Below are 27,402 nucleotides of genomic sequence, written 5' to 3'. Positions count from 1 at the left end.
CTGCCCCCGACTGTGCTCCCTGTCTCTCTGACTGTGCTCCCTGCCCCGACTGTGCTCTGTCTCTCTGACTGTGCTCCCTGCCCCCCTGACTGTGCTCCCTGCCTCCCCGACTGAGCTCCCTGCTTCTCCGACTGTGCTCCCTGCCTCCCGACTGTGCTCCCTGCCTCCCGACTGTGCTCGCTGCTTCTCCGACTGTGCTCCCTGCCCCCCGACTGTGCTCCCTGCTTCTCCGACAGTGCTCCCTGCCCCCGTCTGTGCTCCCTGCCTCTGACTGTGCTCCCTGCCCCCCCTCGCCAGGACATTCCCCCACGCGCTCAGGGCCCTTCTGTTCTGTGCACCCCATAATGGCGGCCGTGACGCCAGCCCAGCACCGCAGACAGAACGAGTGACGACGTGGACGGCCCTGCACCCTGTTCCCCTCCCTCCTGCCCGACTCGCATCCTCACCACCTTGAACTGCTCCACGGCAGCAGACACACCTGGGCAGGAAGGCCGGCCACATCCCCACACGAGTGCCAGAGCCGTCCATCAGCCGGTGACCCTGGCTGCCTTTAAAGCATTGGTGACTTCCCAGCAGCTCGAGGACATCAGTTCTCCCCCGCCTCACCCCTGCGCTTGACCCGTCTCCAGCCCCTCTGCCGTCACCTGGCACCTTCCCCACGGCCACCTGCCATGCTCCCGTCCCTGAACATCTCTCGTATCCCTGAGACAGCGTGTTCTCCCTCAGCCTGAAGAGCTCCCACTCACACTAGCACTGGTTTCTCCTCCAGGCGAGGTTCAAACGCCCCCTGCTCTGAGGGCTCCAGAGCCCGGCAGCCAGAGTCCCCTTCCTCTGGACAAACCCGTGTGTGACTGCGTCTGGGCGCTCTAGCGCCTGCGACTCACGGTTCCTTTCTGCTTGTCTGTCTTGCACCTCAGACTGGATTGGGTCAATAACGGACCAGCCCTGGCGTGTCGGCGGCCCGACCAGACCCACGTCTGTCCCCACCACACACGCAGGTGTTTAGTAGGTGGGCTTCCCGGGGCGGTGCAGGGACGAGGCTCCTTTCAGCTCGTGCTCCCCTCTGGCTTCCAGGCTGGAGGAGGGCGTGGAGAAGGGGCACCACTTGTCGACAGTGTTGCCTGGAGGTGCCACCCCTCACCCCGTCACGTCCCCCGGGAGGTCCCGTCCCGAGGCCACTCCTGGGCTCCGGGCTCCCAGGGATGGAATTACCCCCCTCCGGGTCAGGAGGGTGCACCTGTTGGAAGCCAGACCTCTCTGCCTCGGTCTCCCTCACACGTCTGCACGCTCCAGGGTCTGCCACGGCCCTTGGCTCAGCGGTGCACAAACCTGAGCATGCCTGTCATTTCCAGAAAACATTTCCGATCGTTTGGGTTGAAAAACGTCCGGTGTGAAAAGCGGCCATGATGTATTCCTTAAAGCGTTTGTTTGAGTCCAAGTAAGAGATTCTTCTTTCCATTTGGATGATAAGTCCCTTTGGGTAGGCTGCCTTTAATAGCGGCATCAGTGTATTTCCAGAGTAGCTTAATTTTACTGCTGGGGAACAGGGTTTCATTGCAGGGAGTTATTTCCAAAATATTACCGTTTTGGTTAAACAAGCGTGACTGCCAGATAGTGGGATCTTAATTTCATCTCATCGATGTGCATTTATTAGCAATTCCCGGGACCTGCTAAGGCACAAAGCAGATCATTTAGTCCTGTCTTTCGGGCACCGATGAGTGAAGCTGCATGTGGGAACACATATGCTTCGATAAACATGCCAGGTCCTGTAATGACGAGGATGACAGAGTGTTCCAGAAAGGTGCTGATGCAGAGCACTTCACATGGCAGACGTTTGAAATTGTTTTTAAAAGATAAGTGGGAAGAATCATGATTCATCTTGCTCGAGGTGACCGTGAGCTCATGGGCATGTCTTTAGAAAGAGTTCTCATCTGTCAGCAATACATACTGACGTGTTGGTGGGTAGAAATAATACCTGAGATTTGCGTTTAAATATTGTTTCAGAAGTCCAAGGAGGGAGGGGCACCTGGGGGCTCCGTCAGCAAAGCATCTGACTCCTGATTTCGGCTCAGGTCATGATCTCAGGATTGTGAGATCGAGCCCCGTGTTGGGCTTCACGCTGGGCATGGAACCTGCTTAAGAGTCTCCCTCTGCCTCTGCCGCTCTTGCTCCTGTTCTCTCTCTCTCTCTCTCAAATAAATAAGTAAATAAATGAATCTTAAAAAAAAAAAAAAGAAGTCCAAGGAGGGATAGAACATCTACTGTGATGAGTAAAGGTCACAGCTGGGAGGGGGCCTGTCATAGCACTGTATTATTCTCTCTACTTCCGTGTGGGTCCGAAAATGGTCCCTGTTAAGGGTTAAGGAAAAGAGAGGAGTAGGATTTTGCCAGCAGGTGCAGAGTAAGGGCATTGCAGGGAGAAGCCTTGGTTCTTTGGGAACCATAGGAGGGTTTGTGCGCTCCAGACGCCTGTAGGAGGCGGTGGGGCCCATTTCAGGGTTTGTGAAGCGGTTGTTGGGTTCAAAGCAAGTAGCGTCTTAACATAAACGGCCATCAGAGACCTTTATTTTCTGTGGTTGTTCGTGGGTCAGGAGACTGAAGACCAGAGAAGAAATTGGCACCAGTGGCGTAGGCCAAGAATCCGCTAGACTCCAAATCCAGGCTCGAACCCTGCCCTCTCGAGCCATGGTGCTGTTTCTTTATTTCCAGCAACGATGGAAGAGGCAGGTATGGGGAGAGTCTCCGTTTGCCTTCTCTTTTCCTGCAGTTAAGCTTTACGAGCGCGGCTCTCATCCTCAAAGCCGCCCGGGCACTCCTGGCTCAGAGCCCACTGTCGGGGAGGCTCGCGGTGGATGAGGGGCCAAGGCTTGAGCTCATCCTGCTGGTGTCCGAAGTCTTGGAAGCATATGACCAGGACAAACCGAGGACTGCGGGCTACCTGCAAGAAGAGGGGATTAAGGTCATCTCAGATCTCTTGTTGGTAAGCCCGACTTTCTCTCCACGGGTAGCAGCCATCTCCTCTGGTAACTGCTTCTAGAAACCAAAAATAGAATTGGTTTCGGAAGTACTATGGTGATTGTTCTGGGTGGTCGCGGGGTCCTTGGAAATTTGGGTGTTGAATCTCAAGTGTTTCATGTGAATCTATTCATGTTCCTGTGAAATGTTTCTCTGCTCCATCCTTCCGTGTTTTGGGAGATTTCCTTCTGGGATGTCTGGGGCAGCACTGGACTTAGAACCAGCATTTCTTAGCACACTTTCTGCTTCTTGAGGAGTGAAGAGAAGTAATGCAAAGGATTTCTAATGTGCATTAGTGTAAAGAGCAACCCTCTGATATTCAACTACAGAAAAATCCACCCAAATTTATTTCTGCTGCAGTAACTGTGGGAAATTGGAATTTACTGGGTTTTTCCCCGTAAGAAATGGCCAACACTTTTAAGGAGCAGTAAGTTAATAGACAGGCTCTGTCTCTCCTCTCCTACTCATTTATCTGCCCTCCTGTCCAGACCCACTGGTTTACCTTACATTTGGGAAATCAGAAAATAAACAAAAGCTCAAGCTGAATCTCGTAATAGCGACGAGGATTAGCAACTCTGCATGCGTGCTCTACACATCCTTATATCTGCCCTCGCTGACCCCCACGGCACGGGGCTTAGGTCCACTGCCAAGTCCACGGGGTGTTCAGGCTCCTTCTGGATGGGCTAAGAAGCTGCAAGAAATATAACTGAAGTATCACACTTGTTGCAAAATGAATAAGATCACAGGAAGATGAGTCAAAACCAAAGAAAGCAGTTTACGTCTTACTGTTATTGGGCATTTATAGCTTTATATCAAAACAGTCACTGGGGCCCATGAATCCCAACCACGCTGAGATGGGCCGTCTTTCCCATTATTTGCCACCTCGCCCCTGGTTCCGGATCCCAGACAACTTACTCATTTGCACTGGGAACGTTTGACTCTCCGGGCTCCGTTTCAGGATGGCCTCTCTGCAAACAGGGAGCATCAGCTCCACGTCAGCACTGGGCAGATGGAGTTCCACATGCTTCTTCATCGCGACCTGCGGAGCTGCGTGCAGGGCCTGGGCTCCATCCAGGTGCACTTCCCTGCAGACCTGGCCGGACAGAGTCCTACAGGGGCGGAAACACAGAGCCCATGCTATGTGAGCCGCCTCGTGCTCTTCAAGAAGAGCCCGTACCCAGGGGGCCAAGGTCCTGGTCAGGTACGATGTGGCGGGTGACCAGCCCCTTCCAGTGACCACCTCCAGTGTGCAGTAATGATGCTTCGATGAGGAAGAAGGGACCAGGGTGGTGGGCACCTGGGTGGCTCAGTCAGTTGAGCATCTGCCTTCAGCTCAGGCCATGACCTCAGGGTCCTGGGATCGAGCCCCGCATCAGGCTCTCTGCTCAGCAGGGGAGTCTGCTTCTCCCTCTCCCTCTGCCTCTCCTCCTGCATGTGCTCTCCCTCTCTCTCTTTTTCTCTCTCAAATAAATAAATAAAATCTTAAAAAAAGAAAGAAAGAAAGAAAGAAACCATCTGAAGGACCCCAGGAATGGCAGGGAGCTGGGAGGGCAGAGCCCGGCATTTTCTGTGTGTTCCACACCCCCCAGCCTGGCTCAAGTACCTGATGATGTCTGATGGATGAATGCACCAATTAATGATGGGCAGCTTCTTTTGCTAACAAACGCTCATCTTATAAAACATTGACCTTTTATCATTTAGGGAAATAGAAATAGAAATGGTTAACCTGCATATGAAAATCAGACTAACAAGCAGTAAGGAAACAGAAATGAAGATGATTTTTTAGCACGCAGCAGTGCAGTTGTTTAAAGAGACTCACCTGTGTGGAGGTGCAGCGAGCGGGCGTCCGAGGTGTGTGCTCCCGAGCAGCGCTCCCGAGACGCTTCAGACGCCGGACCTGCCGCTGTACTTGCAGGAATCTACAGAGGAGATGAGCAGACTTACTCAGAGCAAGATGGGTAGCTTCATTTATTCAAAACAACATGGTTCATGATAACCCAAATAGCGTTGTACCTGAATGTTCAATGGGGGCCCAGCTCACTGGTGATTTAAATGAATCATGATCATCTATAAATAGCCAGTTAATGATGTCAGCCGGAGAATTTTAGTGACTTTGGAAGCTTTTATGCAAAAAACGCAGAACGTGCATCGTGTGCCGTGTACGTCACTGGCACAGAGAGATGGTTCAGATGTGGCGTCCCCAGACGGGCTCTCTGAGCGGAGGTGTCCTGGACCCCTTTCTGTCGTTTCCTGATTGTCTATGATCTGCCGCTCTTTCTTTCGTATGAGCTTTCCAAGTAAATAGCAAGATTACCGGGGCACCTGAGTGGCTGTTTGTTCAGCATCTGACTCCTGATTTAGTCTCAGGTCGTGATCTCATGGTCCTGAGATCTTGCCCTGCATCAGCCTCCACAGTCAGTGGGGAGTCTGCTTGGGATTCTCTCTCCTTCTGCCCCTCCCCCCTCAGTTAAAAACAAAACAAAACAAAGCTGCTTTAGAGACTAAAAATTATCAAGGTAGTGAGAGTGATCATCCAAGGGCAGCATGGCGTCCCCCAATCCTGCCATTCTAACCAGCTAAAGGAGCCGCGTTTTTCCACGCTGCCCCCTACCGTCAGGTGCCCAGCATGGCCCACGGGAGGGGTGTGATTGCTGGCCCCACTGCTCCTAGGCACTCCTGTCTCCGCAGATTGGCCAGGTGGTCGCCCCATCCCTGTTCAGCTGCTCCAGCAGGAGACCCATCAGCAGGTGGCGGCTGAGGGAGCCCATGACCGTGGAGTTCGGGGAGGAGGATGCCCTGGTGAGGGGTCTTTCCAAGCTGCCTTGAGTTCATGCAGACCACACTGGCTGGCTTTTCCTGCCTTTGCTGACCTTGCTTTCCATTTGGGGACAGGAAAATAGAACTGAGATGACGTTTGTGCTGCTCCGGGATAGAGTGAATGTTCATCAGTTCATCGGGCATTCTGCAAACCCCCAGGAATCTCTGCACATAAGGATAGACTTTTCTAGGCCTGTTTTGAGAGCTTTCCCGGTCATGGTGCTGGTAAGGTGTGTTGTGGGGGGGCCGCCATCCATGGGGTCCAGATGGCAACAAGAAGGACAACATGAGTCATGATAATCGTGAACATCTCGTGAAAACCAGGGAGTGAAATTCACTTCCCACGCAGTCCTGAGCCTCGTGGTCTAACGAAATTATGGGACACAGACACTTGCTTGGGGAGTAAGCTTCCTGCTTTGTTTCCCTGAGATTGGATTCTTGCCCGCTGAGCTTGTTAGAGTAAGAAACACCTGAGTGTCGGGGATAACACAGGGGCCTCATCGGAATCCAGTGCTCTCTCCCAGTATAGACCTGGGTCAGAATTCTATTTTTTTTTTTTTTAAAGAAAAAAATGTGTTCAGATGATGTGTCAGAGGAGACTCGATAAATGAACCCTGTTTCTCAACAGGGTTTGTGAGGCTTGGGTAGCCCTTTTCATGAACAGATCACAAGGGAGCACTAAATAAATGGCCACCTGGGAAGGTTTTTGGAATCCTGCATTGACAGTGTCAGTGGAAGCCCCCGGCTTTGGGAGTTCGTGGTCCGTCTGGATGGGCCCGGGTTCTGTCAGACCATCTCTCCTCCCCGCAGGCTGGGTCCTCCCTCTGTCCCACTGCCCTGCTCGGGTGGGGCCCTCAGCCACGTGGCCTTCTGCAGGGGGATGTCTACACCGCGTGCACCGTGGTCTCCCTGTGTATGGTTGGCTCCACCCTTCTCCTGCCACATGAGCCGAACCGTTATCGGGAGCACATCTCTTTTCTCCTTTGGGTTTTCCCTTAATTCTTTAGGTCACGCAGATAAAAGGTTAGTTGGTTCTGACCAGGTTCTCAGTGGCCGCGTGGGGCTCACTGTCCCCCGTCCTCCTGTTCTGGCTGCTCGCAGTTACTGCAAGGAGGTAACTAGGACCAGCAGGTGCATCTGCCTCAGCGCCCGCCTTCCCAAGTGTGCAGAGCGGTACTGTGTTATTCCCACAGGCTGTGCCATTCGTGTTTCGGACTGAAGGTTTTCTTCTGTAATGAGTGAGGAGGGACAGTGTTGTGTGGCTCTTATCGAAAGCCCAGTGGCGCCGTGGAGTCCCGGCCTGTGTCCTTGTCGTCAACAGGGTGTTTGCTCAAAATCCTATGACTAAGGTCTTTGGGAGGAAAAAGCAAAACAGAACTAGACACTGTTGCATTGTTTTTCCATCCTAGGTTCTCTGAGAAACCTACTCCTTCTGATTTTCTCGTGAGGAAGGTCTACGCCTGGGATGAGCAGACGGTGCATGTGTATGCACCTGCTGGTCCTCTGAGAGGTCAGTGGACAAGGTTCCATATGTTTATTTTTATTTTGTTACAGATTTTATTTATTTATTTGAGAGAGAGAGAGAGATCGAGTTTGAGCCAGGAGGGGCAGAGGGAGAGAGAAAGAATCTGAAGCAAATGCACCGAGCGTGGAGCCCGATGTGGGGCTCGATCCCACGACCTGAGCCAATCACAACCTGAGTCGAAACCAAGAGTCGGACGTGGGGCTCGATCCCACGACCTGGGCCAAACACGACCCGAGTCAAAACCAAGAGTCGGACGCTTGACCAACTGCGCCCCCCAGGTGCCCATAATTTGTAGTTGTTCATTGATGACAAGAGCTGTTAGAAGGGATGCACGGATAGCGGTGTCTTTCTTCACTCGTGGTGGAGACAGGAAGCCGCGTCAGAGCAGGTGGCCCATCTCGGCGCAGCCTGACCGCGGTCACCTCTGCACCGCATCAACACTCCATTTTGGCCAGTTTGGTGGACCTTCCCCGAGCCCCGAGATCTGCCTGCTGGCTGCTCCTCTGGCATCTGTGTTTGCCTCTCTCGTTTGCCATTCTGCCACCCAGCGTCAGGGGCCTGACTCGAGGGCCTCCCTGCAGCTCCCGGGCCCCTCCTGGCCCTCACTGGGGTCTCTGTTCTCCCCCAAGGGCAAGAAACGGGTAGCGCGCTTCAGGGGTCCACACGGCGTAAACACACAGGTCGGGCTGATTCTGCAGGCTGTGGTCCTCGCTCGGGGATTGGCTTCTGGCTGATGCCCCGTCTCCTGTCTCCACATTTGTGTGGGATGTGACTCTTTTCCTCTGAGAACCGGTCTCTCTGAGCTCTTGGTTTCTTTTTAAAATGGACAAATCTGTTATCAAATTCAGATTCTCAATGGCAATTTATTTTTTAAAAAGTTTTTATTTATTTACTTATTTGAGAGAGAGAATATGAGCAGGGGGAGAGGCAGAGGTAGAGAGTATCTTCAAGCTGGGTCCCCGCTGAGCAGGGAGCCCAACGCAGGACTCGATTCCAGGACCCTGAGATCATGACCTGAGCCAAAGGCAGACGCTTAGCCACCCCTTTCTTTTTGTCAGGTTTTACTTTACTTTCTTAGAATACATTGTCCTAAGAGTACACGGTCGAAAATTACTCGAATTAGTTCTTTTCGGCGTGGACTTCCGTTGACAGTTTTATGGACTGTTGGGTTTATTGTTTTTTCTAAATATGTTTACATGAAGGGTTACTGTTCTCCATTTGCTTTTTGTTTGTTTTTAAGATTTTTTTATTTTTAAGTTATCTCTAACCCCCCAGCATGGGGCTCGAACTCACCACCCGGAGATCCAGAGTCACGGGTCCCACCGACTGAGCCAGCCGGGCACCCCTGATCTCCATTTGTTTTTATCTAATTTTTTAAAAATATGTGAGACATTTCTATTGCTCAAATGTCTAAGCCTTATTAAAAATGTAGATACTCGGGGGCATAGGAAGTGTCTAGATGCAGTATTCTAGGGTCGAACGGTAAACGTGTGTGCAGTTTCCGTAAATATTGCCAAACTCCATGCCCCCCCACTACGAGCACAGGGCCTGTTTCCCCACAGCTTTGCCAACAGACTGTTCTCAAGAGTTTGAATTTTGCCAGATGGATATTTGAGAAATGGTAGTTTTAATATGCAATTTATGTTGTGATTTGAGCATTTTTTCATACATTTAAAGGTCATTACCTACTTTTTTTTTGGTGAACTCTTCATATACATCCATTTCTCTCTTGGGTTTATTTTTTCTTGACTCCGAGAGTTTCCGACTTTGTTTTTATTGGGCTGTTTTGCTTTGCAAAAGCTTTTTGTAAAAAATAGTATTTATCAACTTTTTAAAAATTACTCTTAGATTGAGTCCTTATTAGAAATTCATTCCTTATGCCCAGGTTATGAGAGAAAATCATTCACATTTATGTTTTCTTTGTGTGTCTGCCCAGTTCCACGTGTGTTTACATTTAGATCTCTGACTGGTGCTTATCACTGTAGGTGAGATACAGATCTCATTTCCTATTTTTACAAGTGGTTAGTAGCTAATTGTCACAACATCGCTTATTAAAAGTCTTAGGGGAAAGGGATGCCTGGGTGGCTCGGTCAGTTGAGTGTCCCAAGTCTTGATTTTGGCTCAGGTCGTGATCTCAGGGTCGTGGGATTGAGTCCCGCTTTGGGCTCTGCTCTCAGGGGAGTCTGCTGGAGATTCTCTCTCCCTCTGCCTCTGCCCCCCCCCACCTCTCTCTCAAATAAATAAATAAATCTTAAAAAAAAGTCTTAGTCTGTTGAATCTCAGATCTGTACCTCTGAAACAAATAATGCAATATATATTAAGAAAAAAAAGAAGAAGAAGAATGTAGCAGGAGGGGAAGAATGAAGGGGGGGAAATCGGAGGGGGAGAAGAACCATGAGAGACGATGGACTCTGAGAAACAAACTGAGGGTTCTAGAGGGGAGGGGGGTGGGGGGATGGGTTAGCCTGGTGATGGGTATTAAAGAGGGCACGTTCTGCATGGAGCACTGGGTGTTATGCACAAACAATGAATCATGGATCACTGCATCTAAAACTAATGATGTAATGTATGGTGATTAACATAACATAATAAAAAAAAAGCAAAAAAAAAAAGTCTTAGGGAGAAATTTTAAATAAATGGAATGTTAAATATTTTTACTTCTAAACATAAAAAGTTACCCCCAAGTGATAGGCTAACGACACACGGCCACTGTGTTGTCCTTCTGGGGACCGCTGCAGACCCAGGACTGGCAGCTGGCTGACGGGCCAAGGAGAAGCAGGAAGGGGTGTGTGGAGCTGGGGAAGCTGCCTCCCGGGTCCTGTGTCTCCCGGGCGGGGGGCTGGCCCATTCCGGGTGTCCAGAGGGACCGGAATATAGGCAAACATATCCAACACTCTGCCAGCCCCCATGAAAACTGGCAGCGGGGAGCCTGCCTGGACCCATTTGGCTCACAGTTTACATGTCCTGGGAGAGGAGGCTCCAGACGGCCTCTCCCCTGCCGCACTGCCCACTGCTCTGGCCGCCTGGGAATGCATTATGCCTCTCTGCAGACTTCAGGTGTATTTATTTTTTCTCTTTTTAGACACCAGCTTGGGATATTTATCCTTACTAGACGCTGACTATGACAGAAGCCCTCCGAACAAATACTTCGCGCCGGCAGTGAACTACACGGTGCGTTTCCAGTGGGTCCAGTGCCTCTTCTGGGAGGCGAGGGAGTGGAAGTCTGCAAGCTTCTCTGCACAGCCAGGGGCGTCTCCAGAAAAAGTGACCTGCAGGTACAGACGTGCTGTGGAAGACACACTCGAGACTTCGAGGGGCTGGCTGCATTTTCTTCCGCGCAGGGGTCCCTGTGCAAACGGCGACAGGACCTGGTGTGTGTGCCCCTCCCCGTCTGCAGCCTGGCCCTCCCTGGGCTGCAGCCTCTAGGAGAGCAGGGTCTGGCTTTTCAGGGCTCACCCCTGAGGTGACAGCTGCAGTAGGTGTCCCCCGATGTCTGCTGAACCGCGCTGGTGGGCGTCTGGTTGGTGGCCGCACATCCGCCCACAGTGGGGCTGGGCTTACGCCCGCCGGCCTCTGGGCTGAGCCAGACCACGCACGTGTGGACACTGAGCCGTCTGCACGAAGTTATACTTACTAGAACCTGTCACCCTTTCTGCCCCTCTGTTAACCCATGTACGTGACACTGTAGACTCGCAGCACATGTTTGGCGTCCTAACCCACGTCTCCCTCCTAGCTACGACCGCCTTGCGCCGGTCTCTGTCGCAAGAAGAAACCTGAACGCCAGTTTTTCAGTGAGTGACGTTTCCAAGTGGCAGAGGTGAGGTTCGCTTTCTAGATCACAGTGGGATCACGCGGGATGCCCATGTGTCATCCCGCAGATGCCAGAAACCCATGTCACCTGTTACTGTTTTGCATTTTGGAATCTTCTCTGTCTGTACCTACATCTGCAGACAGGAGACATAAAAACACGAGAAAGCATACTTTCCGTCGAGCTCAGCTTTGGCTCACCATGAACCTGGTCAGTCGGCGCTCACTCGCTCATTCTCGTCAGTGAGGACACAGTGGTCTGCCCATCCTGATTTATGCATATTCATAGCTCCCTCTTTCTCTTCAAAAGCGTCCCATTTTATCATATTACTATTATTTTTAAAGTTTATTTATTTATTTAAGTCATCTCTACACCCAGCATGGGGCTCGGACTCACGACCCCGAGATCAAGAGTCATATGCTCCTCAGACTGAGCCAGCTGGGCGCCCCCAAAGTGTCCCATTTTAGATAATAGATTTCAACTCAAGCTTATTTCTGTGGCCATCGTTTTACCTGGAACAGGTGTATTTGGATTCTGGACTGTGGGTTAGTAGGGGTGCGCTTGTGCGGGCAGGAGCCCTCCGCCCGGTCACCCACACGGAGCACCGACCGGGCTTGGTCCCAGCAGGCGGAGTGTGTGTTTGCTGAATGAACATCCGTGGCTGGGTCTGCATTTCCTGGTGTGCGTTGGGTCTCTCTTATGTTGATGTAATGGGGAACTCTACCCCGTACCCTATTATTTAATCGATCATCAAAGAGTTGATTGCTTTGTAGACCAGTAAGTGGATTACTGACACCAGGGACCCAGTGAGTGGGGCTCAGGACAGCTGTGGTTTCAGATGTGACGGGTGGGGGACAAGCCGTCAGGAGAGGGACAGCCCTTGGGACGTCCAGATAAAAGGCAACACCTCGAGTCAGGCAGGGGCAGGTGCATTTTGGGAGGACAGCATCCTTGCAGAGCACCTGCCTGCCCTTTGAAACCCATCAGAGTCCCGTAAGACTCCAGGTTAGGGTCCTGGCACTAGTGACTCGAAGTGGACCCCACTCTGTGGGCCTGGAGGGTTTGGTGACCCCCACCCCGGGCAGCCATGGTCCCTGGGAGCAGGAGGTGAGGGCCAGGTGCGGTGGGGAGCAGGCAGCCCAAGCACGCAGGGCGGGAGGGATGGGGCAGATAGGCATGGTCGCCAGGAGGGAGGCAGCGTCCATTATGCCCACATGTCCATGCATTTTACAGACATCGTACTCCTGAGTCTTCATCTGAGCAGTGAGATCGGTGTTCTTGTCACGTTTCATCAGGAAAGCTCCTCAGAGGCCGTGAGTGGCAGCACCACACGGGCTTCAGATGCGGAAGCTGGTCTGTCACTGGGCGCCTCTGTCCGAGTCCCTGCTCCTGAGTCAGCCTCCAGCCGCTCCTCCCCTGGGAGCTCAGACCCATCCTAACGTGGGGACGGCAGAGGCCACGCCATGCCCTCCACCCTCCCCTTCTTGGCCTCCTTCCCCGTAAGATCTACTTTCTCCTCCCAGTTACAAGACAGACAGGCATTTACAAACATATCGGTGAAGACCAGCAGGGGCCTCTGTGTGTGTGAGTGTGTGTGAGTGTGTGAGCGTGAGCCAGCGGAGGGGCGTTGGTTAGTCTTTGCCTGACGGTTTATTTTCATAATTTACCATTTATTCCCCTCCTTTCATTTACAGCCACCCGGAGAACCTGCTTCCCAGTATTTTGGTGGTGGTTTTTACGATTCTTTATGCACTTCTGGTTACTAAAAGCAGACGTGTAGATCGTCACGAGAAGAAGAAAGCTGGTCACATTTTTCTGCAAGAAGATGCTCCCCCCGGCCACCAGCTGTACGCGGTCGTCGTGGACACGGGCTTCCGGTCTCCTGCCCGCTGTAGTGCCAAGGTGAGTGGGTCATCCCGGGACTCGCACTTTGTGGTGTGCAAGGCTGTGGATGGTGGGAGTGACGGCCCCAGACACACCCCGTGTGGAGACTGGCCTTCCCAGCTGCCCCATGTTCCTCCATCCAGAGTGGGGGGCTCCTCTCCCACCTCGTGCACACCCGTGCGAGCCCTCCCCGCCCTCAGGGCCGCCCCCTCGAACCTTTGTCTCTCTCCACCTTCTCCGTGGAGAGCAGCCCGCACGTCCAGCCCCACGTGAGGCAGAAGGACCGACGGATACATGGGGCAGATGGGCATCACGGGGGCGGCCCCACGGGAGGAGCAGGGGCCACTCCACAAGATATTCAGGGACCGTGGCTTTTCCTGTGGAAAAAAGCACTATTAAACCTCTACTTCACATTACACCCCAAAGCAGCTCCACAAGACTGGAGACTTACAGATTAAAACAAAATTTAGAAACCTCTCGAAGAAAATATGTGCTTTGCGATGGGGAAGGATTTTAAAAACTGGAAATAAATAAGGCACTTCCTTAAATGAACGATTGATCGCATGTTTCTGGGCCACTGAAGCCGCCCCACTGGGGAGTGGCGAGCCCCATGCGGCTGAGAATGTGGGTCTGCAGGGTGCCTCGTGCACCCCAGTCATGGTCACAGCCCCCTGGACGGCCCTCAGGCCTCCCCCGTCTCCCCTCTGAGCCGAGGAAGGAGGACGTGCCCACTGTCTGTCCTCTTCCTCCTGAGACAAGCACATGCCCTAGTGAATCTGAGTTGCCGTCTGGCTTTTCTAGATCAAACATGTAGAAATCCGGCCAGCCTGGCAGGACAGGCGCTCCTTCCCAGGTCTCTCCTGGGGAAGTGTGGGAGGGGCCGTCCAGGGATGGGGCAGGGTGTCCCCTTGGTCCCTCGGGGCTGGAAGGTTCTGGGAAGGCTGGGGCTGGGAGACGGTACGAGGACGCCCCTTTCTGGCTCAGCTTAGTGTCCTGTGTCCAGGATCTCAAACCCCCACCTTGTGTCTTTGTTTTGAGGTTTACATTGTCCTCTGTGGTGAGAATGGGTTTTCAGAACCCAGAGAACTCTACTGTCCAGAGAGGCCCCTGTTTGAAAGGAATTCCAGACATACTTTCGTCCTGAGGTGAGCGAGGCCCGGCCGAACGGTGTGGCCCTATCATGAGCCCAAGGAAGCAAAATGCACAAAGTCACTGTCCAGTAAGGAGCGTCGGCGTGCACACGGACGGTCTTATAAAGTCGTTCACGGTGCTGTTTGACATAGATTCATGCGGGAGGGAGCGAGGACGGGTGTTGGTTCACACGCTGCCGACACTCAGACGGCACGGATCCCGCTCAGCTAATTCGGGTCCTCCTAAATTGGGAAGAGCAAGGACACGTGGCCGTGCAAAGACCGTGCGCTTGGATGGGGAGGGATCACTGATCGGGAGTCCAAGCACCTGCCGGTTTCAGAAAATGTGGAGAAACTGCACTAAATGCTTTTTCTCCTGGTGAACCTCGGGCATGGTCTGTATCGGTTCGGGTCCCATCTTCACTAAGAAGAGGTGAGCTCCAGACTTGTCCACGCCGGACACAGATGCGTGATGGAGCTGGAGTGCCCGGGGTTCCGGGGAGCCGGCAGGCATGTGGGAGCTGGGTGTGGGGTCCGCGCCCCATGCTCCAGAGGGGCTCCGTAGGTCACTCTGCGTAGTGTGCATGTGTTGATGCGTCCGCGGTGCCCCCGAGGGTGAGAATCGGGGCTGGGGTCGCCCTGCGGGGGCCCCCACCGCACAGACCCTGGCCTGACCACGGCTGCTGTGTGTCCTCAGCGCCCCCGCCCTGCTGGGCCCGCTCCGGAGTGTCCGTCTCTGGCACGACAGCCGTGGGCCCTCCCCGGCCTGGTACGTGAGCCAGGTCATGGTGAGAGTGCTGGCCCCTGGGCACGGGCAGAGCTCACTCTTCCCCGCTGAGTGCTGGCTGGCGGCGAGCAGGCAGGACGGCCGCGTGCAGCGGGAGCTGAGCTGCCTGCGCGGGGGTCTCGGCTTCTGGAAGGTAGGTGACCAGCCAGCCGCCCGGCCGGCTGCAACACCAGCTCTGCTTCCCCCTGCAGCCGTTTGACTAACCTGCACTAAAGTTAACCTCAAGGTGGCCGTATCCTCAATGATGCCGCGAGCGAGCGAGCCTATGGGAGAGAATGAGTTACCCTTGCCAGGCATTATTGCCGTGACGATTTTCCTGTAATAACATTCACGGAATTTACTGTTGCCTGTGGTCTGTGGAGTCCAGAGGGCCGCTAACTAAAGACGGGAGTGCCCTGTGTATCCTGAACCCCAAGATGACCAGTCAGCAGTATGGGTGTGATCCGGGGGCAGAACAGCAAGGGATCAAGAAAAATGACAAAATCACCTAGAATCTCACAAACCACCCATGAAACTCGCTCTGCGCGTCTGGATCTCTCCCCATATGGGAATGTGTTTGATCTAGTTGTGATGACACTTTACGCATTTTGTGCTTTCTAATGTATTATCTTCATGAATTTTCTTTAGAAACATCACTGAAGGGCCATGTTGGACGTTGTGATTCTCTCTAGTTTAGTTGTAGAAACACTTTGATGGGGGCTTTGTGTTCCCGGTGACCAGTTTCGCAGGCTGGTCTCAGACGGGCAGAGGCCAGTGAGGGCTGGTGTCCTCCCACGTCACCAGATCCTTCCTTCCAGCGTGTCCCTGTCGCCACCTGTCATGGGCGCTGCTGATGGAGTAAGAAAGTGATTGCAGTGCATCGGCAATATGGAAATTCTTCAGCTCCCCAAAACTGAATGCCTGGCTCAACCAACTTTCCTTAGACAATTATTCAAAATACAGTCATGTTGTTTATTCTCCAGCTGTTTTGCTTGAGGACCTGTGGGGAGAAATCTGTACGTATTAGTCGGTCCATTGATAGGAAGAGATAATTCTCATGTCGTCAAAACGGTTTTCCCTCGCTGTGCTTTGTGTTCTGCTGCTCGTCACTGTTTTTCTAGAATAGCCTTGAGCCCCGAGTGTTCCTTGAGTTCCACTGAGCCTTTTGAACCCAGTGCGGTTCTGTAGGTAACGTGCCGCCCACCACGTGGCCGACGCCGCAGGGCTACTGAGGACACCCAGGTGGCCCAGCACGCTCCCGGGCTGCAGTGCGCAAAAAGCCCAGTGAAAATGACCTGTGTTGCAGGGAATGTGCTGGGAACAGGGAGGGCTTGTAGACAGAGGCTGCGAGGAGAAGGGCGCGAAGACCCTCAAGGGTGAGGCAGGAGAGGTGGAGGGACAGCTTGTCCCAGAGCTGCGGACGCCCCAGCGCAGGTCCAGGGCGCTGGGCGCATGGCGGGTGAGGGTCTGCGGGGAGCCAGCACCCGGCCGACGAGCTGGCGGCATCACCTGGACGATCACCGCTTGCCCAGCAGGAGTTCTCGCCGTCGGGACCAGCATCTCTCTTCCGGTGTGTTTCAGCTCCTGTATTCAAAGTTCACGGAGTACCTGGAGGATTTCCACGTCTGGACCTCCGTGTACAGCCAGCCGTCCCCCAGCGGCTTCCCACACACGGCGCGCCTCACCGTTGTCTTTGCCTTGCTGTGCGCGTACGCCTGTCTCACTGCCCTGCTCACAGCTGCGGGACGAGAGCAGGTGGGCGCTGGGTTCTCCTGGCAATGGCTTCCAGTTCCCAGACCTGCCGTGTGACTCGTTCTCAGCCCAGCAATTAGCAAGACTCGCAGTCCTGGCAGAAGGGTTCCAACGGGGGGCGGGAGGCAGCTGCCCCGAGCACTGCAGAGGGGATGCCGGGCTGGATGGAGCCGGGGTCTGCGGGGTGGTGGGCTCGGGGTGAAGCCGGCACAGGCCTGCCTCCCTGACCCCTGCCACGCAGAGCTCGCGCCCTCCTCGTACCACGGAGTGCGACTTCTCCGGAGGGGTCAGCAGCCTGGCCTGTCCCAGAGCACACTCCTGGATTTTTTTTTTAAGGTTGGCAGTTATTTCAAATTTTAAAAATCCTCTGGCCAGAAAAGACAGGCAAGAGTTCTGAGGGCCACGTTTGCCCTAGAGATGCCACGGGCAACCCCAGCCTCGCGGCCGCTCACAGGAAGAAGATGAATCGGCACAGGCAGCGAGAGTGGGGACCCTGCCTTCCTATGGAAGCACAGCATGATTTTGGGCTGTGGGGAAATAGTCCATTTTGCTTCTGATGACAACCTCGTGGCCACTCAGGGTCCCCCCAGTGGCTGGCAATGTGGTGAGGGGCTCTTTCCAGAAATGGTGTCCAGCGAGAGCACAGTGTTCAGAGCACGTGTGAGAATAGTAACGGATTGGCGGAACCTTTAAAACCGAGGGACAGGTGCATGGAATTTGAGGGACGGTGATAAATTGCGCCAGGCAGCAAGAAGTTGAAAGGCTGGGTCCAGCTGGGACAGGAACGGGCCCGCGGTCCGAGAACCTGAACTCGCCCTCCCCTCTGGGGTCGACCTTTGTCTGACCTTCTCTGCTCACCAACGCGTCGGGGTTACGGACGCCTTCTCATCAGATTGTAGCAAGGACTCAGCTGGGGGCCCACGAGGCGTGCCTGGCAGAAATTGGGCACGCAGAAAACATTCATTCAATCTGGAAAGATGTGTATATTGGAAAAACAAAAGGATTCCTTGTGAGTTTCCATTGTTTCCAAGGGTTCAGGGAGACAGGGCTTTGGTTAAACGCAGGGTACACGTTCACATTAAAGACCTTGGTGACTACAGCGGACGCATTCCGGCTGCCCTGACCGCTGCCTTCCTACAGCTCCCGTGGGCTCTCGGCGCCCCCGATGCCGCCGCCGGGTCCTTCCGGACGGGTCTCCTGTGCACCCTGCTGGTTTCTCCCGGGGCTCAGCTCTTGTCGCTGATCTTGAGGCTCAGCCAGGTATGGGCAGCCCGCCCGTGTGCCCTGCTGTCCCGGGTCCTCCCACATGGTGGGATGCCCGCCCCGAACAACCCCCTTCCTTCTGCAGGAAGCCCGCAGGCCCCTGAGAAGAGCACCCTCAGAGGCAGCTCAGGGTAAGTGTGCATTTAAGAACAGCCGGGAAGGTGTTTTCTGTTTGTTTACAAGTCACAGCAACAGCAGATGATGAGGTCTCCCCCGTCCAACCCGGCTGGTCCTCTTCGAGAGGCCAGCTTGCGAAGGAGACCTCGGGTCTCCTGCTCCCCGTGTTCACTGCTGTTCACTGCCAGGACAGAGGGCTTCACTCCATCTGCATGAAAGGGGCCGTGCAGCCCACGCCCAGATGCCACGTGGACGGGCCACACTGGCAGCCATGTCCTGGGTCTCAGGGAGGCCCGTCCTGGTGGGGCCGCAGGGAGGGCTATTTCCTGTAGGAGGCTCTCTCCCAAAGAACCCTAGATCCCTCCTTTAACGTCATAACCTGGACTCCATTTAAATCAGGCCCTCACTCCCGGGGAAGGACGGCAGACGCCCAGAAGACGCACGAGGTAAATACAGTTATGTTTCTCTGGTGTCTCCCTCGGCCGTGGCCCGGACACAGCTGGTCAGGCCCAGGGGGAGACCCCGAGCAGGGCAGGTCCTGCAGAGAGAGGGGGCTGCTCCCCAGGGGGTTCGAGGCCCACTGTGCGGAGTCCCAGTGGAGGCCACATGAGAAGGGGTGTGGTTGCTGGTCGGTGCGGACGTTTGGGGCACGCATGGTTCCTTGTGCTTTTGAATGTCCGCCTCCCTGCTGAGAGCTCCCGTCCTGCGTGGGCGCGCTGTCCCCAGGCGCATGTCCAGGCCTCGGTCCCCTCTGCTCCCCTGCGTGGGGCTGCCTCTCTGCCCTTCCGCGGTGAGCCTCGCCTGCCCCCTGCTCGGCCTCCCGGAGGGCAGGTGGCACCGCTGTTGGCTGCAGCCACCCCATCATTTCCCACGGGCACCCCACCACCCTCTGCGGATGCAAACGAGCTGGTCCCAGGGCTGCCCGTGCCTCCTCTCCAGAACCTTCCCCCCAGCCTGAGGCTTGTGGAGGTGCTGGCCCAGCTCCTGAGAAAGCTTGCAAGCCGTGCTGCGGAGGACACGATACGGCACAGAGAACTGTGGGTGCTGAGGTGTTAACCCCATCCCCATGTTGTCTCTTCCAGTGTCACAGCCTCTCGCGGTGCACCAGGGCCTGCGGGGGGGCAGCAGGTGGCCGGCGTGCGGGCTGTCCGTGCCCAGAGCAGGCGGCCTACGGAGCTTACCCTGGCCAGCAGGCTCCGAGGGAGAAGGGGACCCGCAGCGCTGTCCATGTGCAAGGTGACGTCGGGGCTGGGGGTGCAATGCTGGGCCCCTTCCTGTGTCCTGGGCCCCTGGGAGACACAGGGGCCGCACAGCGGGAGCTGGGTCCGATGAGGCTGGACGCTCTGGTCACATGGACACCAGGCCCACCCGAAACAGCCCTGAGTTTTGTTCCAAAGTGCTGGCCATTTCTGCTCTATACTTACATGGGTTTGCTCACGTCTTTTAAAAAGTCAGGAATAGACCCTTCACTTGCTGCGGAGTAGAGTGCCTAGCGACAGCCTCAGACGAGGCGGTAGCTCAACGGAGAGCCAGCGGGGACGGGGCCCCCGGGGGGGCAGCCAAGCAGCCGGTCAGTGTTGCCCAAGGGGGCCGTCCGGGGCCTGGCTGGGCAGGTGCACGTGGCTGTGGGGCCCGGGGCTGCGGGGCGCATGAGCAGCGTGCTTCCCGGCTCCGGGTCGCCCAGGTTCGGGCGCCGGCCGTGGACACTGCTGCACAGACCGCAGTTGGCGAGGCGGCACCGGTGGTGGGAGGCGGCCAGGTCTGGCTGGGCTGGTGCACGCAGCACCCTACGTGCTGGGGCGTGGGGTATAAAATACCTGGTTTCTGTGCGCGGATGGGGCCTGGGGCCAGCAGCCTGCCGTGCTGGTGCCGGAGGGCACACACCCGGGGAAAGGAGACCCGCACCCGACAGCCCAGCACACGCACCCGGCCGGGAGGGAGCACAGGAGTGCAAAGGGACTCGGGGGAGGTGTCCCCCTTGTACGCGCAGCAAGTGTCCTTCCCTTGCCCGGTGCCTCCTCCCCGGCAGGTGCTCCTGAGTCCGCGTCAGCTGACCACCTTCTGCCTCTAGACGGGCCCTGGGGGGGTCTTCCTATTGGAACAATCGCCTGAGAAAGCAGAGCTCCATGGCCTCCTCTTGGAGACATGAAATGTGGGGGGGACCCTCCGACTATGTGCTTGACTCCAGAGAACTTACCCAACAGAGCCTGCGAGAGGCGGCTGCTACCCACCTGGTCCTCCTCCTCTGCGTGGCTCTCTCTGCTCCCTCCCCCTCCTCTCTGCTCTTCTCCTGGTCCTCCCCCCCCCTCCCTCTCCTCCCTCTCCTCCCTCCCTCTCCTGCCCTCCTTGGTTCTTCTCCCGGCTCCCCTCCCTTTCCTCTCTGCTCCTCCCTCTCCTTCCCACTCCTCCCCCTCCTCTCTGCTCTTCTCCTGGTCCTCCTCCCCTTCTCTGCTCCTCCCCTTCCCTTTCCCCCACACTCCTCCCCACCCCCCTTCCTCCCTCCCCCTCCTTTATATGCACTATAAAAACTCTAAACTGTGGCTCATACATGGCATCATTCTGATGGAGAATGCTGAGTATAAAAAGCACTCTGCCCTGAGAACGTGAGAAAGCGAGGCCCCTTTTCATCCAGGCTGAAGGTGGGGGTTCCTGCACACAGCCGTGTAGCTGCCGTGTAGACCCAGCTGCTCTGCACAGAAAGGCAAATCTGTAACACCGTGCACGGGGTGTGTGCAGGGGTGCGTGTATACATACAAGGAACTGGCTCGTGCGCTCGCAGAGGCCGGCTGGTCTGATGAAAGCTGGAGACCCAGGAGCACCAGTGTTTCAGTTCAAGTCCAAAGACAGGAAAAGGCAGGTGTCCTGTTTCAGTTCAAGTCCAAAGACAGGAAAAGGCAGGTGTCCTGTTTCAGTTCAAGTCCAAAGACAGGAAAAGGCAGGTGTCCCGCTCAAAGGCCCTCAGGCAGGAGGAATTCTCTCTTACTCTGGAAGGTTGGCTTTTTGTTATATACCAGCCTTCACCTGATTGGATGAGGCCCACCCACTGAGCAGGCAACCAGCTTTACTCTGTCCAGCCACTTACATGTCCATCTCTCTAGAAACCCCCTCATGGACACGCCCAGAATACTGGTCACCCAAATGTGTGCACACCCACGGCCCAGTCCCGCTGGTAGAATTAACGACCGCGTTCGGGTGGACAGAAGTGATGCGGCCTGTTACGTATACCCCTTCCTGCTCTCCTTTAGCCCCCAGCAGCGGGTTTCGAGGCCTTGCTGAGCTTCGGTGGCCGCGGGCACTGTTGCCTTGGTCAGGCTGCGCAGCGTGGGCCGTTTGCGGGATGGTCTCTGTGGCCTGTGGCTTAGGGACGGCGTTCCTAGGATACAGGTGAGTGCTCACGGTTTCAGATGTCCCCGGGTCTTTGGATGGGAGAGTCTAGCACTTAGTAAAAAAACTCCCTGCATTTCTGGGAACGCAACAGGTGGGCCCAGATGGGCTGTCGCTACTTTGGTCCTCATTTCTCCCTCCAATGCCCTGGGGGTGAGGAATTCGTGTACAAACCCCAAAGGGCCGCTGGGCCCGGCCGGCTCTGGGACAGCAGCTCGGCCTGGATGGAGTCCCTGTGTCACGAGAGGCCGCGAGACCCTCGCTCAGGAAGGAGGGACCCCGGTTGCGGAGCTCCCACGAAGCTGGGCTCGGGGTCAGGTGTGCTGGTACGATTCGGACTCTGTCCGTCCACACTGTGGCCTCTCCGCCTCGTTCCCGGGCAGCTCGGGCCCCCAGCGTCCCCGGGGCGGTTCAGCGTGGCTCCCGTGGGCCCAGGAGGGGCAGCTGTAAAACCAAGACGCATCCCTCCCCCCTCCCCACTCCTCCCTTTCTTCAAATGCGCGAATTGACTCACACGGTGATGGCTGATGGCGGGCAAGTTGCTTAAAAAACAAACTCCTCTCCGTGACTCCGTTTGCTCAGCTGTGAAATGGGAAAAGTCACAGGGTTCGAGGAGGAGCTAATGCAGTCGTCCGCGCCCGGTGCCCGGCACCTGCTCAGTGTTGTGCAGACGCAAGCTTCGTTGTCGTTACTGTAATTAACCCCGCCCCGTGCTGTCCGCATCGCTGGGCCGGCTTCTCCTGTCTCTCTCACGCTCAGCGGCTTCACGGGGCTGACGCCCCTCGCGACAGACAGAACTCCCTCCGCTGGGCAGAGCCACAGGGCGCCCGGCTCCGCGGCCGCCTCCCCGCCTGCCGTCCCGAGGACGCGGGCCCTTGGGTGCGGAGCCCCTGTGCGCGCGGGCGGGCGCTGACGGCTTCTCTCGGGGGCACAGGTTCAGCCCGACGCAGTGCGCGCGCTGGTTGCACCTGCTGACGCTGTCCGTGCTGTGCTGCGCGTTCATCTCGCAGCCGCTTCTGGTGAGCGGGGGGCCGCCTGCGGGCGTCAGTCGGCGTCCGCCGGGGGCGGGGCTGGGGCGGGGCGGGGCGGGGCTGGGGCGGGGCGGGGCGGGGCGGGGCTCCGCGTTCCCTCAGGTTTTGACTGAGTGTGAGGAGCACCTGGGAGCCGTGCTGCCCGCGGACACCTCCCAGGACGGCGGGGCCTCTTGAAGCCCATTTTCCCTCGAGGACACGGAGCCTGGGGAGCGGGGGGCCCGGGAGTCCCAGGCGGGGACAGCAGCTTGTGTGGGGTTGTGAGCGGGACGCAGGGCCGTGGGGCAGCGGCCGGCACGCATCGCCGGTCTCTCCCCGCAGCTGGGCCTCGGGGCCGCGGGCTTTGCCTGGAGACGGCGCGACGACCCGCGCTTCTTCACCGCGTCTCTGCGCGCGGCCACCGAGGGCCTGGACGCCGAGCTGGAGGAGCGAGCGCGGCCCCGCGCGAGCCGGGCGCAGGAGGTGAGGCGGCCGTCGGTGCGCCGTCCCAGCCCGTCCGGACCCGCACTTCCCCTGCGGGTTCAAGCTCGGCTGCGGTCCGGGGTGATGTCGCGTCTTACGCTCCCCTGTGTGCGCCACGCGGTGGGTGAGCGCACGGCCTGTTCCTCCCTCCCCCCCCAGACATCGGAGCAGCCGGTGCCTGAGCTTGTTTTAAATTATTGAAGCGAAATGAGAGAGAGACTTCTCGGCCGCAGTTAGGAAACCTCTAAGCCATCACGTGTCCGGGCCCCGCGAGAACGTCCGTCCTTCCCTGCTGCCTCCCTCGTCCTCCCGACGCAGTGGGCCCCGCTGGCGCGGGCAGGCTGGGCGGCAGGAAGGAAGGGGAAGGGCTGCGCGGGGACACGTCAGGCTCGTGCGGCCTCAGTGCGGTGACCTGTGGGGCTGTGTCCTCGGCGCAGTGGGCAGCGGTGGGCCGGACCGAGGGCGCAGCCCAGTGTCCCGGCAGTCAGGCCTCACCCCTACCTTCTCCCACCCGACTCCCGTCCTTCCGAAGGTGCCAGTGAGCTCCTCATGCCTCCCCTCCTCGAAGTCACCTGTCGGCCCCCCCGGGACGCCGTCGGTGACAGTGACAGGAGCGGACTTGGTAAATGGCCCACTGCCCGCCGGCCTGCTGTCGGTGACCCGCACGAAGTGTCCCTGTCCCCAGCCCCAGGAGGCGCGCACAGCGCCGCTGCTCCCGGGGCCTGGCAGGAGGCCGGAGCTCCCCGGCTCACAGCGCTGCCTCCCCACAGATGGTGGCCGCCCGACAGCGAGCGCGCCGCCTGCGCTGGGCACGTCCACCGTCCGCAGCCCAGCTCAGCGTCATCAGGGAGAGGACGAGAAGAGAGACCCGGACAAGGGTGGCCCTGAGGTGGGTGGCGGCCGGCCGGGCCTTGCTCTGCTCCCGCGGCCCCTGGGAGCGGGGTGTGCATGGGGGGGCCCAGCCGCAGGGCAGGGGACACTGAGGGGACAGGGGTCCGGAGACAGCAGGTCTGGAGGGAGGCTGAAGCCGCTCCTTCTGCATATGCTGCGCCTCAAATTCTGGAAAATCCCACAAAAATGAAAACGAGAAAAGCAGACGTAAGAGAATTGAGTAAAGTAACAGGTTAAAACACAAAAATGCAAAGCCCAGTGTCCGTCATATGCACAGTGAAAGCCAGCAGAGGATTTGCCAGAAGCTCTTTAACGTGGCCGAGGACTAAAACACCACAGACACACGCGGGCATCACCGCGAGAGGAAGTGCACCAAACTTCCACAGGAGAAGCGTGCGCGGTCCTGAGAAGCAGATGGCACTTGAACACACGTGTTCTCCAGCTCCGTCTAGAATCGTGTCTGACCTCAACACAGCCCCGATCAAATGCCGCTGGACCTTTCTTTTCTTCCTTCCGCTCCCCTTCTTTACCGGATCTGGTCACTTACGAAGGCCCTTGGGAAGAACAGCCGCGGAGAGCCGGTCGGGAAGGCCCGAGGCAGCGGACTGAGTGGGGGCTCGCTGTGCGGGACGTGCCCGCAGGGCACAGGCCTCTCCTACAGAGTGTGGCTCTGCGAACGGGCAGAAGACGGCCCCGTGGCCGGGATGGGAAATCCAGGACCAGACCCGAATGCAGATGCCACGGCGCACGAGTCTGTGACGGAGGCGTTATCTCAGCGCGTTGGGGAGAAGATGGAGTTTTTAATGAGGAATAAGTGAATGGTCGTGAGGGTAGTGTAAAAAAACGAAAGACCAGATGCTTTCGTCACAATGTACACAAGTTCATTCCACACGAATAAAGATTTAAATGTGAAAACAAAACCATACACGTCCCAGAAGAACGTGTGTGTCAACGTATGACCTGTGGGCGGGGAAAACCTCCTGTGACTTAAAATCCAGGAACGAAAAGAGAAAACAAATTTGGTGACATGTAACTTGAAGAAGAAAAATCTCGTGTGACAAATGATGCCATAAGTTATGTAAAAAAGCAGTGATGGATGAAGGAAAATATCTGTAGCAGACAAAGGCTTAATCTTAAAATACAAAGAGGTTCCAGAAAAATGAAGAAGACCAACCGCCTCTTTAGAACAAAACTGGGCTCAGGAAGCCGACACTTCACAGAGAAAAGAAATGCAGATGTCACTTGCACTTACGACGAGAGATCACAAATTTAAGGTACAAAAGTCTGGAAGTGAGACCACATGCGGCAGCTGGTGAGCTTGTGGAGACGTGACATCACGTGGTGCTGGCGTGAATGCAGGCTGGTCCCACCCGTGGGGACCGGGAAGTCCTTTGCATGTCACAGATGCACATACCTCCTCCCAGCATCGCTGCTGCAGGGAGCCCCTCAGGAGAACCCGAGAAGACCCAGGTGCAAGGCAGGCGATGCGGGAGCCCTTGTAATAGAAACAGCCTAAACATTGAAGCACCTGGGGGGCTCAGTCGGTTGAGAGTCCGAATCTTGATCTCAGGGTTGTGAGTTCAAGCCCTGCGTTGGGCTCCACCCTGGATGTGGTGGAGCCTACTTAAAAAAAAAAAGGGGGCAGCTGGGTGGCTCAGTTGTTTGAGCTTCTGCCTTCGGCTCAGGTCATGATCTCAGGGTCCCTGGATCGAGCCCCGCGTCGGGCTCCCTGCTCAGCGGGAAGCCTGCTTCTCCCTCTGTTGCTCACCCAGCTTGTGCTCTCTCTCTCTGACAAATAAATAAGTAAAATCTTAAAAAAAAAAAAAAAGGGAGAGAGGAAGAACCAGATATTATATGTCTCCTGATGGAAAACACATCACCTAGGACGTAACCTACCCCAAATAGCCTGGTCTTTATCTGAGCACATTTTTGTGCCAGCGTGTTGTTGACAAGAGAGCACACACTGTGTCCCTAGGAAGCAGGACACAGAGAGAGGGAGAGGTAGCAATAGAACCAGTTTTCTCAATAAATAAGCCACAGAGACCAACTAGGGATGGAGGTGCTGCCTCTGGCGTAAAAGAGACACAAGAAGGAAATAGTGAATTGAATCCACGGTAGTACTAGACTAGTAAGAAAAACCATATGAGGGGCGCCTGGGTGGCTCAGTCATTAGGCGTCTGCCTTCGGCTCAGGTCGTGATCCCAGGGTCCTGGGATCGAGTCCCGCATCGGGCTCCCTGCTCAGCAGGAAGCCTGCTTCTCCCTCTCCCACTCCCCCTGCTTGTGTTCCCTCTCTCGCTGTGTCTCTCTCTATCAAATAAATAAATAAAATCTTAAAAAAAAAACAAACCCATATGATCGTCTCAGCAGATGGAGAAGAAACCATTTGACAAAATTTGACATCCATTCACGGAAAAGAAAAAAAATCTCAGCGAGCTAGGAATAGAAGAGAACTTCCCTAAACTAATAAAGGGTATCTGTGAAAACCCTACACCTAACCTCACACTTGCCGGTGAGACAGTGTGTGCTTTTTAAAAATCAGAAACAAGGTGAGGAGCTCCCGTCCCCCCAACTCTGGTTAAACCTCACATGGGAAGGCCCAGCTGGTGCCGGAGGCAAGACCAAGAAACACAGCGTTTACAAGTTTGAAAAGAAATACAACAGCCTCTTGCAAGAAGACATGAATAGTCTGTGCAGAAAATCTCTAATATTCTAAATAAATCTAAGAAAACGTGCAGAACTGATAGGCCGAAAACGACAAGACACTAATGAACAAAATCAGAGAAAACCTAAAGAAATGGAGGGACACGTCATGTCTGTTGGGACACTCGTGTTAAGATGTCCATTCCTTCCAACTCGATATGTAGATTCAGTCCCAGCCGAAGTCCCACAAGCTTTTCTATAGATATTGGCGAGCTGATTCTAAAATTTATACGGAAAGGAGCTAGAATAACAAAAACAATTCTGGAAAAAGAACAACAAAGCCAGAGGACTGATTCTACCCGACTTTAAGTCTCCCTACAAAGCCAAGCCACGGTAACCAAGACCCTGATATTGGTGAGCGGTCGGCACAAATGTGCTCAGTTAATTTTTTGACAGGGCAAGGCCCTTCTCATTGGAGGATGGATTTTAAAAATGGTGCTAGGAAAACTGGATGTCAGGTGTGCGGGAAAAATGAACCTCAGCACACACTTATACAAAAAAGGATTTAAAAGCCCAGTTCCCAAAACTGTTTTGCTGGGTCTAGACACCCAGGGTTGGTGTAGATGCTAATTTTAAAATGTGTTTCTTGTAGAGACATATGCATGTACACCCTCATGCTGCTTCTGCATGTGTTTATACTTTGTGGGAGATGCTCCCAGGATGAATATTCTCTCAATCAAGCCATCCGGAATGAGTTTACAAGGTAGGATGTTTTGTCCACCTTCTCTAGACCCCCGACCACCGCACTAGGAGTGGTCTGCTCGTGGCCAGCATACGCTGACGGGGGGACCCAGAGACCAGGGTTTCGGGATGGTGGCGAAGCACCTTCTCTGGGCCTCCGTTTTGCAGAAGTAG

The 27,402-nt window shown here is 55.6% G+C and overlaps 1 protein-coding gene across 1 annotated transcript in view; it reads left to right on the top strand.

Annotated features, from left to right (window-relative positions):
• The window catches only part of PKD1L1 (polycystin 1 like 1, transient receptor potential channel interacting), a 111,384-nt gene that overhangs the window by 46,990 nt on the left and 36,992 nt on the right, over positions 1 to 27,402 (top strand). Inside the window, exons 26-42 of the mRNA XM_032430500.1 lie at positions 2,768 to 2,980; positions 3,974 to 4,216; positions 5,704 to 5,814; positions 5,908 to 6,062; positions 7,242 to 7,342; positions 10,440 to 10,632; positions 11,091 to 11,174; positions 12,860 to 13,067; positions 14,088 to 14,194; positions 14,877 to 15,099; positions 16,527 to 16,700; positions 17,838 to 18,091; positions 21,102 to 21,461; positions 22,396 to 22,525; positions 22,814 to 22,954; positions 23,725 to 23,843; positions 27,140 to 27,250. Coding sequence (XP_032286391.1) covers positions 2,768 to 2,980; positions 3,974 to 4,216; positions 5,704 to 5,814; positions 5,908 to 6,062; positions 7,242 to 7,342; positions 10,440 to 10,632; positions 11,091 to 11,174; positions 12,860 to 13,067; positions 14,088 to 14,194; positions 14,877 to 15,099; positions 16,527 to 16,700; positions 17,838 to 18,091; positions 21,102 to 21,461; positions 22,396 to 22,525; positions 22,814 to 22,954; positions 23,725 to 23,843; positions 27,140 to 27,250 — 2,927 coding nt within the window. The remainder of the gene's footprint in view (positions 1 to 2,767; positions 2,981 to 3,973; positions 4,217 to 5,703; positions 5,815 to 5,907; positions 6,063 to 7,241; positions 7,343 to 10,439; positions 10,633 to 11,090; positions 11,175 to 12,859; positions 13,068 to 14,087; positions 14,195 to 14,876; positions 15,100 to 16,526; positions 16,701 to 17,837; positions 18,092 to 21,101; positions 21,462 to 22,395; positions 22,526 to 22,813; positions 22,955 to 23,724; positions 23,844 to 27,139; positions 27,251 to 27,402) is intronic.

This window comes from Phoca vitulina, unplaced genomic scaffold (genome assembly GCF_004348235.1).
Source record: "Phoca vitulina isolate PV1807 unplaced genomic scaffold, GSC_HSeal_1.0 scaffold44, whole genome shotgun sequence".
NCBI lineage: Eukaryota > Metazoa > Chordata > Mammalia > Carnivora > Phocidae > Phoca > Phoca vitulina.
Note: the sequence above shows the minus strand (reverse complement) of the source record. Positions and strands in the feature narration are given on the sequence as shown.